Source organism: Crinia signifera, chromosome 5 (assembly GCF_055691185.1).
Source record: "Crinia signifera chromosome 5, ASM5569118v1, whole genome shotgun sequence".
Classification (NCBI taxonomy): domain Eukaryota; kingdom Metazoa; phylum Chordata; class Amphibia; order Anura; family Myobatrachidae; genus Crinia; species Crinia signifera.
In genome coordinates this window covers 292,755,286-292,767,617 of record NC_139221.1, presented here as the reverse complement: position 1 = coordinate 292,767,617, position 12,332 = coordinate 292,755,286, and the positions used below count along the sequence as shown (strand labels likewise).

Genomic DNA, 12,332 nt, shown 5'->3' with positions numbered 1-12,332 from the left:
TACTTTTCTGGGTGCTAACACCATAATGGAAACTAGGAAAAGCCTTCTAAGAAGAATATTTCAATGTGTTCACTCCTTACATTAAACATTCATTATTAGTTCCCTTAAGTTCTGTAATGACTAAGGCATGTCTGATTTTTGTTCATGTCTAACTAATACTGTACATGTCTAACGGTTGTCAAAGTCTAACTAATGCATGTTTCACATTTGGTGCCAACCTTTTGACTAGCCATTGTCTGTCAGCCGTCTGGAACCCATAAGATGACACCCAGCCAAAATTCTGTAATTTAGTATTTGCTAGTCCTGGAGTCATTGTGACAATCTAGCCACTAAAGTTGCAATTAGTTACATTAAAAACAACCTGGTTTTTTTCTTAAAACTAATTGCCACTTAAATCTAGTGGTCGCTAATCACCAAAATGACACTAAGACAACATATTCAAGTTCAATATTGTTTTGTTTTTGTAGAAGGGACATAATGTTGACGCTAAATATGTGGTTCATGTAGTTTAGAAACACAGGTGGACTGGGCCATCTTGTAAAACTCCTTCAGTCCAATCATGACGAAGTTAGAAGAAATGCATGCTGGGCTATAGCTGTATGCGCAAATGATGAACTGACTGCAGCCGAACTGTATAGATTGGGGTAAGTAGGACATTATCATAGTATTTGTTTAAAGTGTACCTGTCAGCAAAGTCAACATTAGGGGTCAAGTTGCCACTGGCAAAACATTATTGTACCTTTCCTCTTCCTTCACATCTGCCCTTAGTCTTTGCGTTCATGGGCAGTTAAGCCCCGCCCCCTTCATGACAATGGTCCTTAAGTTAAACCTTCCAACAGACAGTAATTAGGCAGGAGGGACAGGATGGGGAACAGGGGTATTGTTCTGCTGTATGTGCCTAGTGGGAAACGCAGCACCGTCTGACTTCATTAACTACTGTTCTGTAAATTAAAACAGGAAATTAATGTAAGTGTTCATTACATAAATATATTACAATTACATATACTATAAATAAGCATTTTAGAGACCACATTTACATTCAGCTATTGTACAGCACTGTATTCTTGTATCCAGGAACCTTGACTAGAAAGGTGTAACTATAGCGTTAGCCAATAGGGTTCAGGGACACAACAGAGTGGGCTGCCTTAAGCAAAAACAAGCTAAAACTCAACATAACTTCAGAATAACTATATCCAGACAGTTATACAATTTGGAAGATAGTGATAAAATGACTGTACAGTATGTATTCAGACCAGTGGAGTATATATAATGAATGTAAGGATCCCTGAATTTAAGGGTGAACACACCACACACCCTGCCCATTTTCCCAGAGATATTACGCATGCATAGATTTGAAGAAGGCTCCTGTAGTTGAAATGTGTTCATCCACAGCAATGAAACTGGGGCAGCACCTAACAGGCATCTCAATGCTCCAAACAGAGGCCTCTGGGAGATAGCAGAATTTATATACAGAAGACTCTCTCTGATAGGCAAAATCTGGATACCCTTGGGTCAGTAATCTACCGTTATGCCTGCACACAGATATTGTAAGAGACCACTATCTGAAATCACACCCTACCACTGATAGTGTGCTTATAAAACCTGCCGACACTGGCAGCTGCAGACGCCATGAGCCCAGCTGTCAGGACACCTGACCCCGCAGCAAGGAAGGTCAGGGCCTTAGGTTGGAGCCAGAGCTCTCACAGAGATCCTACATTATACAAAGACCTCTCCCACTGACAGCAATACAAGCTGTCACATTCTGGAAAAGCTTTAGGAAGCTTACACTACAGGTAGTAGGCACTTCATGTGTAGAATATACACTGCAGAGCACCCCCTGCTCCTTCTTTGAAACCCTACAATTTACAATGAAGTTTTTTTTTCTTTTTCAACTTTTTGAATTCATTCATCTTACAATCTTCCAATGCATATATTTTATGGTGCTCACTACTTACTCCAGGATGCTCTGAAATTAAGAAATTATAAGACTCCATAGCACTGCATCTGTCTGTACCAAGCTTGATCCAGCTTGATTAGCACCCTCCCACCTGCCCTTAGTGTTTTCAATTAGCAATGTGTTCCTTGCCTTTGCAGAAAGCATATTGAAAAGAGCACTATGAATGGTAAGACCTTGATAAATGTATACAATATGTCATTATTAGGGATCTCGGATTTCGGGATTGAAAAATGCTCAATCCCGGGATTCTCTGGATCCCAGGATTGGCATCCTTAAAAAGAAAAACATGCCCCGTCCACCCCACAGATTTACTTACATGGGCAGACAGGCGGTGGCCGGGCAGAGAGCAATGTCTCCGGGTGGGTAGCCCCTACATCAGCTGGGCAGGAGGGGAGGCCCGGAGTTACAGTGCGGCCAGGAGCGGTCAGCTGTGACAGGACGCTGTGGCCTTTACAGCGTAATGGTCAGGTTACACTGCGCAGGCCGCATACCAGGGTCGGGAAAAGCCAGGTAGCTTCTGAGCGGGTGCTCAGAAGCTGCCCGGCATTAGACTGCACATGCGCAGTCTAATCCCGAAATCCCAGGATTAGATAATCCATTCCCAGGATTGAAATCCCGGACATTTTGGGGCCAAATCACGGGATCCCACCGATCCCGATCCGGGGATTGGCCATCCTAGATTGGGGGATGCATTCAATTTACCAACATTCAAAATACCGACAATCAAAGTACCAACAACCATTCGCAATTAGATGGCATGTCAAACAGTCATCATGATTTTCTCTTTGAAACCGACTTGTCTTTCTTCACGATCCAAGTGGGTGAGTTAGATTATAATAGTGCGCCCAGAGGCTAAGGGAAGTGGTGCACTAATTCGTGTCCATGTCGACCTATGACAACATAGACACAAAACAAAACCCATGTAGACTTTTTTGACATGTCGACATTTTAAATGTCAGCATTTTGACCATAGCAGCATAATGAATGTCGGCATTTTGAACATGTTGTTATTTTGACTGTCTGCCAATGCTTGTCGGTAGTTTGATTGTTGGTATTTTGAATGTCGGGAAATCATACTGAACCCGGTATGGGTTTGGGTCATGTGCCCCCATGGGCTGATGTGGCTGGGCTACTCTAGGGCTTCATATTGTATTTTTGAACACCTTTATCTAGCACTTTTAGCATTCTCCACACGACAATCTGATTCTCGTTGAACTCTTAAGGTGTGTACACACGGGGGCGATTTTGTGTAATATCCCCGGAAATATGGTCGCTGAGCAACCATATTGCCCGCGATGGGAGTGTGCACCGGCGATATATTGCCGGGTGTGTGCTACCGTTTTTACCCCTGTAGTGATCGCTGGTCGCAGGAACATGCTCCTGCGACCAGCTGATTTCCACTGCCGGGCTCCCCCGGCAGTTTCTTTTTCATCAGCGACCATCTCTGGTCGCTGATGAACAGGAGACACAGAGCAATATATTGCTCAGCAATATATTGCTAGAAATATATTGCTGAGCAATATATCTCCCCCGTGTGTACGGGGCTTTAGAGTTGAGTCATTTCTTAACTGAAATTACAGTGTAAAGCTTGGGTACACACTGCGATATTTGCAAACGATGCATGATGATAACGATATCGTCAACAATATTATCATGCATATCGTCTAGTGTGTACCCACTATATTGTTAATAATGCATACTCCCATGGGTCATTAATGCCCCCCCCCCCCCCCTGTTGTTTGAACATGCAGTCAAACCTGCCTATACCGCCAACGACTGCATGTTCAGCAGCGGGGAGTGGGGTGACGTTGGCTATGAGTCTCTGTGTCCCCCATTGGCCTTATTAAAAACTGACTTTTTATTGTATGAAAAGTTATCTAAGCTGAATTGTTGCATTTTTCTATCTATGCATCTAGGGCCTTCAACATTCTCCAAGAGATAAATCTTTCAGCCAGGCGCCAAAATACTTTTAGTGAATTGGCTCAAAACAAGATGCTGGATAACAACCTCTCTCTAAAGTACAATCAGAAAGGCTATTTGTCCGACAGCAACCTCATAAGTGACGGCTTTTATGACCATGGTCAGGTATGTGAGTACTGAGGAGATGATGGTCAGAGGACTGCTCAATGGGAGAAGGATTAGACCAGGCAATAAACAGGTGTGCAAACATAAAAACATCAAATTCTAGCAGTTTGCCAAACAAATAGGTGAGTTAGGAAGGATGTTGGGAAACAGATACGATCTAGTTAGTTGCCAGAATAAAAAAACATGAAACAGTGACTTTTACAGGGACAGAAAAATTGAATATGTTATTAATATGTAAAATTCCGCATGCCAAGTTCCGTAATGTACAGTCCTTTATGAATGTGCTTAGAGATCTGGCTGAAGGATGGATATAGTAAAGTCATGGTCATGCATGGATTATAATGCTGGACAGACACTTCTATTTGGCTCACCCTGATCCGTCCCACTAATACTATTACTTGTGTGACTGCTGCAATTTAGTGTTGACTTGTAAATGAAATAAACAGTTGATCCACAGTAGAAAAGCAAATTCCCATTTCAGTTTTTTAATGAAAAGACAATACATATATTTCATTATATTTACATGTTAAATGTGACTATTTCTTAAAACACAGAGAGACAGACATAGACAGATTTATGTTTTTGACACTCCATTCAAGTACGTACTATATTGTGTATAAATAATGCCATGGAACCTGTGTAAACTGGGTACGTATACTAGTGTTCTCTCCTGATGTAAACCAGACACATATACTACTGCAGGGTTGCCGACTTTATTATTCTCCTCTCCGGGAGAAGCCCGAAGAGGAGAGTTTCAGCAGCTGCTCGGGGGCGGGGCTTGAGCGCAATGCCACTAAGTCCCGCCCCATTATGTTAAACAGATGAATGCACGTATCTCCGTGGAGGGGGCGGGGCTAAAATTACGCGATTTTGTCATTTTAGCTCCACCCCCTCCTCTGAGACCCAAGGATTGGGGCATTTAAATGCCGCGATCGGGGGTGCAGCGGGGGTCCCCCCTGAATCCGGGAGGGTTGTCCACCCTTCCGGGGGGCCGGGAGGGGGACCCGATTTTCGGGAGACTCCCGGCCATTCCGGGAGGGTAGGCAACCCTGTACTACTGCTCTCTCCTGGTGTAATCTAGCCACGTATACTACTGCTCTCTCCTGGTGTAATCTAGGCACGTATACTACTGCTCTCTCCTGGTGTAATCCAGGCACATATACTGCTGCTCTCTCCTGGTGTAACCCAGACACATATACTACTGCTCTCTCCTGGTGTAACCCAAGCACATATACTACTGCTATCTCCTGATGTAAACCAGACACATATACTGTACCGGAAAAACAAAATGTCTGGCGCTGTATATCTGAATTAACCAAATTAAAAAGGTTCCTATAACCAATAGCTGCTGTTCTGATGAGGAGTTTGCTTGGGCTCCTCAGATTAGCATACACAAAAAGACACAACAAAACAGAACTGCGCTGAGGTAAAGGTAAAATTAAAACAATGAATTTATTTAATAAAAATTCATAAAATAATTATGGCATTTGTCACAATTGGCCTATAAATGCTACACATACTAAGTGAACCCTCAAGGAAATAAAGATGGCTGCAGAATTAAGTAGATGCTTTACTGTTCCTTATCAGAGTTTTAGTAGGCGATGTTAGTTGCCAGGGGTTACTTCGGTAAATGCAGAGATTAGTAAAAAGTTAGTAAAAACTCCTTTGTTATTGTTTGGATGTCTGGCCAGACATTGTATGGAGGGTACCTGCTGTGTTGACACGCAGTATCAATTTCTCCCAGCCGCTGGTGCCGAATCACCTAAGATGTGCAGCTTCATCCGGAGTTTATTGTTTGGAGATCGTGTCCACTGGAGGTACCTGCCAGCAATGGATGTGACTGGATATCCGAAAGATGTAGTGTAGTTTTCTGATTCCTTTGAGAAAGCCGCTGACAGCGCAGAGCAGGCGGGGAAACGCGTCAGGAACTACACTACATCTTTCGGATATCCAGTCACATCCATTGCTGGCAGGTACCTCCAGGTACCTCCAGTGGACACGATCTCCAAACAATAAACTCCGGATGAAGCTGCACATCTTAGGTGATTCGGCACCAGTGGCTGGGAGAAATTGATACTGCGTGTCAACACAGCAGGTACCCTCCATACAATGTCTGGCCAGACATCCAAACAATAACAAAGGAGTTTTTACTAACTTTTTACTAATCTCTGCATTTACCAAAGTTACCCCTGGCAACTAACATCGCCTACTAAAACTCTGATAAGGAACTGTAAAGCATCTACTTAATTCTGCAGCCATCTTTATTTCCTTGAGGGTTTACTTAGTATGTGTAGCATTTATAGGCCAATTGTGACAAATGCCATAATTCTTTTATGAATATTTATTAAATAAATTCATTGTTTTAATTTTACCTTTACCTCAGCGCAGTTCTGTTTTGTTGTGTCTTTTAACATATACAGTACTACTGCTCTCTCCTGGTGTAACCCAGGCATATATACTACTGCTCTCTCCTGCTGTAACCCAGACACATACACTACTGCTCTCTCCTGATGTAAACCAGACACATATACAGTACTACTGCTCTCTCCCGCTGTAACCCAGGCATATATACTACTGCTCTCTCCTGGTGTAAACCATGTGCATATGCTATGGGCAAAGATGAAAGCATCTTGCAATGTGCCCAGCTCTCTATGCAACCAAAGCAAAACACGTTTTTTTTTTTGCCCATATTTTTGGTGCCCAATGCGTGTCCCCCATAATGATCCTCTCCCATGTTACAATGTATAACATGTGCTCCTTATATTAAGATGTGTATAACTTTAAGTGACTGTCACCCATTCCATCATGCAACTCTCCCAGATCCACTGGTGCAAATTGCCTGAACACTCCAAAAATCACATTCATGTGGGTTGGTTTTCTCACAGTGTTTTGAAAATTGTGTAACATCAACAAATACTTCTTTTGTACAGATAAAACCAGAAGCGAAGCTGCCATCTCTGGAAGAGCTCAGCAAGCAGGAGCTGAACCAGAACCGAGCGGTTATTTTAGTAAATACACGACTTCCTGAGCCGTAAGTGCTGTGCTTTCCGGTTGTTTTAGACAGAGCCTTTATATATGGCAAGCCTTTTGTAATGGAGGCCTCCTATAAAATATCATTGCCTCACCAACCAAAAACTGAGGGATTTCACCATAACCTGAGGAACTCTGGAACTTGAATAATGGGAACCATTTAAAGGGGCTTTTACTGTACATTATTTATTGGATTGTTAGCCCATCCAACTATGATGGCTGCTCTGTAAGGTATAAATGCCACACTGCACAACTCTGGATTCAGTTACAGAAGTCTAGAGTCAGATCTAGGGGCTGATTCAGGACCCATAACAGACCCAATGTTAGGGGTTTGCGCATGTGTATTTCTGTGCATGTGCAAACCCCCGGCAGTGAACGGCTTTAAAGTGTTACACACTCGCTGGGCCTTCGCTGTGGGGAGGGAAAACACTGGCCGCACGCTGATTGGGAGGGCCAGGGGCGGACAGGGGCCGACACCGAGCAGGAGCAGAGGAATGCCCAGCGTTTTATGGGCGTCCCCATGAAAGCCCTGGACACTCCCCTGGGAACGTAGATGGGCCGAGGCCTGCTCGGGGCGGGTGGCTGACATCACTTGCCTTCGTCGACCGGCGTAGGAAAGAAAAATCAGTTTAAATGGAGAATAAGTGTCAGAGACCAAAGGTGTCTGGCACTTTAAGAAGCGCAGTCCTGCCCAGTAATTTGAATGTCCTTGCAGTTTTTAGTACAAAGTATAAATCATTTATTTAAAATAACACATATAATGGAAACAGCTTCCATATAATACAACAGTCAATTAACAATTGTGCACAATATAACAGACAAACAGGACAAACAACATATAACATATAATAAAAGCTGATAATAGCTGGGATTGCCGTTTTTTTCAGTCAATCAATTAGAGCATATATGAGGATTTTAGATTGATTCTATTAGAGGCAGTGAGTGATTTCTCATAATTACCAGTCCTGCATACACTTGAATCCTTTTGTTGTTGCGCTTTGGTAGTGGAATATAACCTCAGGTCAGTCTCTCCAAGTTGTTTTACTAGAGATGCACTCCGGAAATAGGTTGTTTGGGGACCTTCTCCTGCTGGACCAGCCAGCTAGATGGTTATTTGTAATCCACAGATATCACGCTGACAGGATACAGTGCAGGACCAGCACTTGTGGGGCTCAAAAAATCAGTTTAGACTAACTTTATTTCCAAAGTCCTGCTAGCGGCCACATGCAAGGGGATGTGTTAGCGAACATTCGGGTGCCGGGGGGTGTCCGTTCGGCGGGGCGGCGATAAGGTGCTCACTAAGCAGTGATCGGCCGCTGCTTAGCAAGCCAACCTGAATTAGGCCCCTAGTACATACAGTGATAGGGTGCTCATCACTGTCCATTGTGTGTTGTACTGACGGTGTATACTAGAGCTAAAGAGGATGCCTTGGGGCTGATTCACGAGTCGCACACTTCTGTTTTGTGGACAGACTTTGCGATTTGTAGCTCTGCGCATGGTCAATAGCCAAGCATAGGGGACTACTAGTGATTCAGCGTTGTTCTACGCAACCTTTACAGCAACTGGGGGATGTAGTTAGTGTACAGTGTGTGTGTGTATCCATCTATCTATCTATCTATCTATCTATCTATCTTTGCCATAGATGCATGTAGAAGGGCACTCTTGGACTATTCCTTGTAATGCCTGGAGTACCTTCCTTAAAGTAGCATACAGGTTCAGACTCCATGACCAACGGGATTTGGTGGTACTCCAACAGACTTCATACAGTACAAAAGTCACTGATGTATTCTCCGCATTTCAAGGCCTAATGTCTTTTCACACCCTGATTAAAAGGTAAGACCTTGAAGCCATGGCAACAAACCAGTATCTTTTGAACTGTAAGAACCTGTTGGAGTGCCGCCTATTCCCTTGGTTGTAGAGTTTTGAACGTATAGGCTTGCTGTACCATCTGTTTAATCTGGGACACCTATGATTTACACTGGTTCTGTAGGGTACCCTCCATGCATCAACAACCGCAGAAATAATACATACAAATAAGTATATGGTAGCGCCAGTTTAGTGCGGCCACAATAATAAAAATATGCCCTTATCTTGTGCTAGCACAATATCTTTAATATATATTTAAAGCTGCATCTCACAGTAGATCACCTGTTCGTAAGGATCAAAAGATGCAAATACAAAGAAAATCAAAGGGTGCTTCGCCATGTAGTAAATGTCCAGGAATGATGATAAATATGTATATATTCATAAGATGAAAACATGTCTTTGTGAACCAGTGTCCTTTCTCAAATGATTTCGCAAAGTACACTCAGTTTTTGAGTCTTTATAGGTACTCAATAGAAGGAACTAACACTCCGAAAGTATATCCCTCCGCCACATCACTCAAGGCAGAAGGGCCCATGGACAATTGTTAATTGATATAAAAAAAATATTATAATTTTTTTTTTTTGTTATAAAATCATATACAAACTATAAAATTAGCTTACAGCGATTAAACAAGGTGTCTGGATATCCAATACTGCTAATATGAAAGATGGTATTGTTTCTGGTCACCCTCCTTATGGGGTGTGCTCAAGGCAGGAGGCACACAGCAAATGGACATGGCACCCCATATACATACTGTACAATATATGAGACAGGTTTTAAAAAATTGGCATGATATTTTGTACAAGTACTTGCACAAGGCCGTAGTGCTGACGGCTGTTTGAACAACTGTGCGGATAGGTGGGTGTGGTCACAACTCTGCATGAGGGCGAATATCCATATTAAGTTCTATGCATGCAGCACGAGTGTAATTGCTGCTGACATGTGCTCAGTTCTGATTGGGCCTCAATAAATTCCAGTGCAATTGTAAAGTTAAAATAGTACAGCAAAAATCCATTATACACTTATCTGAATTTTAATTTCGGAACTTCCAGTGCTGTTTGTTGTGCTACGGCTTTTGTTTTGTAGTGGTTGCTTATTATTTTATCTCTTGCAGGGCTGCGTCTCCACCACTTCCATTAGAGGAAAAGCCAGAACCAACTACTGGCAGGTCTCCATCTTCGCACAGCATAAGTGCTTCGAGAGAGAAAGGAAGGTATGCGCTAGTTATTCCTCTGCTTTCTTCCTTACACATTAATGGGGGCACACACAGGGCAGAAGTTACTACAGCTTCTAAAAATGAAAAGCCCATAGCACCCAATCAGATTCTGTGTAGGATGCAATACTGAAATGATTCTGATTGGTTGGTCTGGGCAACATCACCTGTTTATTAGAAGCTTTAGTAAATTTACCCTTGTTTTAGGATATTAAAGATGTGGACCTATACTGGAGATGTGTGGGTTCGGTTTTCTGGACACCGAACCACCTGGTCTTGCCGTATCCGAGTACATCCAAGCGCCGATTCACTGGACTCTGAATTAGACAAATGACATCTTCCTACCATGGGCATTATCCAATGATGCTGATTCGCCGGTTTTCACAGGGAATGTATTTTCATGCTCTCTGGCAAATTTTTTTGACTGGAAAAGTCATTCGCCCTATTCAACACTCAAAATTCGCAGACAGCGAACAGTGAATGACGGCCAACTCGCCGTCTGTTAGTTGCCGCAATTCACTGCTGTTTTCCAATGGGTTTTTTATTGTTATTTGCTGTGAGTGTATTCAATGTTAGGATGGCGAATTGCTTTCAGTGATTTTCGCTGTGTGTCACCGTGTAGCAATCGCCATCTTTTTAAGGTGAACTGGAATGTTATCTTTTAAAGTACAGGGTTTTGTTTTTTTAATTTGGTGTAAAAAAAATCAGTAATTTTTTTTGGTGAAGGGGCATGCTATTTTTATTTGTGTGCGTGTTATATATATATATATATATATATATATATATATATATATATATATATATATATATATATAGTAGTCGGGATCCTTGAGAACAGGAAAACACGTCACTGCAGCATAAAGTTTCAAAAAGAAGTAGAACTTCGAATTTATTGCATAGCCCCAACGGCTCGTTTCGGGGTTTTCATACCCCTTTATCAAGAGGCAATAGCATATACAGCATAGTACAGACAAGGTATAAATAGCAGTCAGTTTAGCGCCAAAACGCCCCTTCAGGCACTCACCTGACTCTCAGAACACCTGTAGGCAGGGCGCATAGCAGTGACGCTCGTGTCTCTCACACACACAGCGTCCACTGCCATAGCAACCCGTCCCACGGTCCTGACGTCAGAGTACACTGTAGCCAATGGATTACCGTAACTACTGAGCGCGTTAACACATGTACGGGGGCGCGGCTCACACACGCGTCTCCCGCCTCCATGGCAACCCGTCAGAGCAGTCACGTAAGAAGCCATCAGCCAGAACGGGACGTTACAGCGATCATATATATACTGTGCAAAACTGCAGAAAAATTACATACATACGTACAGTGATAAATCTAAAACAAAAAACTTGGTGTCAGCGGTGCAGACGCAGTGGGGGAACGGAGCAAGTCTCACACCCTGGCTCCTCCCTCCCACCAAACCACAACACCGACACCGTAAACATAACATAAAAACACCTCAGGTCCCCGCGATCAGAGCACAGTGGTACCCCCCACCGCACCAGGCCACTTCTCACACCAGTGGCATAGTGCAGTAGCCGGCACCAAAGGCACCAATCGCAGGGCACCATCGGTGAAGCAAGTAGAAAAAATTTATTACTACACAGAAATATATCAAGATATATATCACAGTCATGGATATCAAAAAAGAGCAGACACAGTTGTATAATTTACTGTGTATCGAATTACAAAATCAGCAAAAGCATAAAGGTAAACATTACATAAAGGTACTCCAGACAATCCTTTCATTGAGGCCATGGGGTGCAACGGTATTTAGCCGATGAATCCACACGGCTTCAAGCTTCAATAAACGTTTCATTCGATCACCCCCACGATTCAGTGGTGGAATGTGATCAAAAGCCAGATATCGAAGTGATTCAATGGGGTGATTAAATTCCTTAAAATGAATGGCAACAGGTTGGTCGGCTTTTTTGCCAAGTAGAGCAGCTTTAATAGAAGACCTATGCATCCCCATCCTTTCTTTAAATTTCCTCGATGTCATGCCTATATAAAATAAGCCACAAGGACAAATGATAGCATAAATAACAAATTGAGAGTCGCATGATAATACATGTCTAATTTGGTATGTTCTATCTGAATGTGGATGTTTAAACTTATTGGTGGCAATCATAAATTTGCACGTCTCACACTTAGGACATTTGTAGCACCCTGGTTTCT

The 12,332-nt window shown here is 42.8% G+C and overlaps 1 protein-coding gene across 1 annotated transcript in view; it reads left to right on the top strand.

Moving 5' to 3' along the window:
- ARMC3 (armadillo repeat containing 3) overlaps positions 1 to 12,332 on the top strand; it is an 82,112-nt gene that overhangs the window by 51,912 nt on the left and 17,868 nt on the right. The window contains exons 12-15 of the mRNA XM_083189286.1: positions 508 to 644; positions 3,874 to 4,042; positions 6,973 to 7,073; positions 10,053 to 10,151. Of these exons, the coding sequence (XP_083045412.1) occupies positions 508 to 644; positions 3,874 to 4,042; positions 6,973 to 7,073; positions 10,053 to 10,151 (506 nt within the window). The remainder of the gene's footprint in view (positions 1 to 507; positions 645 to 3,873; positions 4,043 to 6,972; positions 7,074 to 10,052; positions 10,152 to 12,332) is intronic.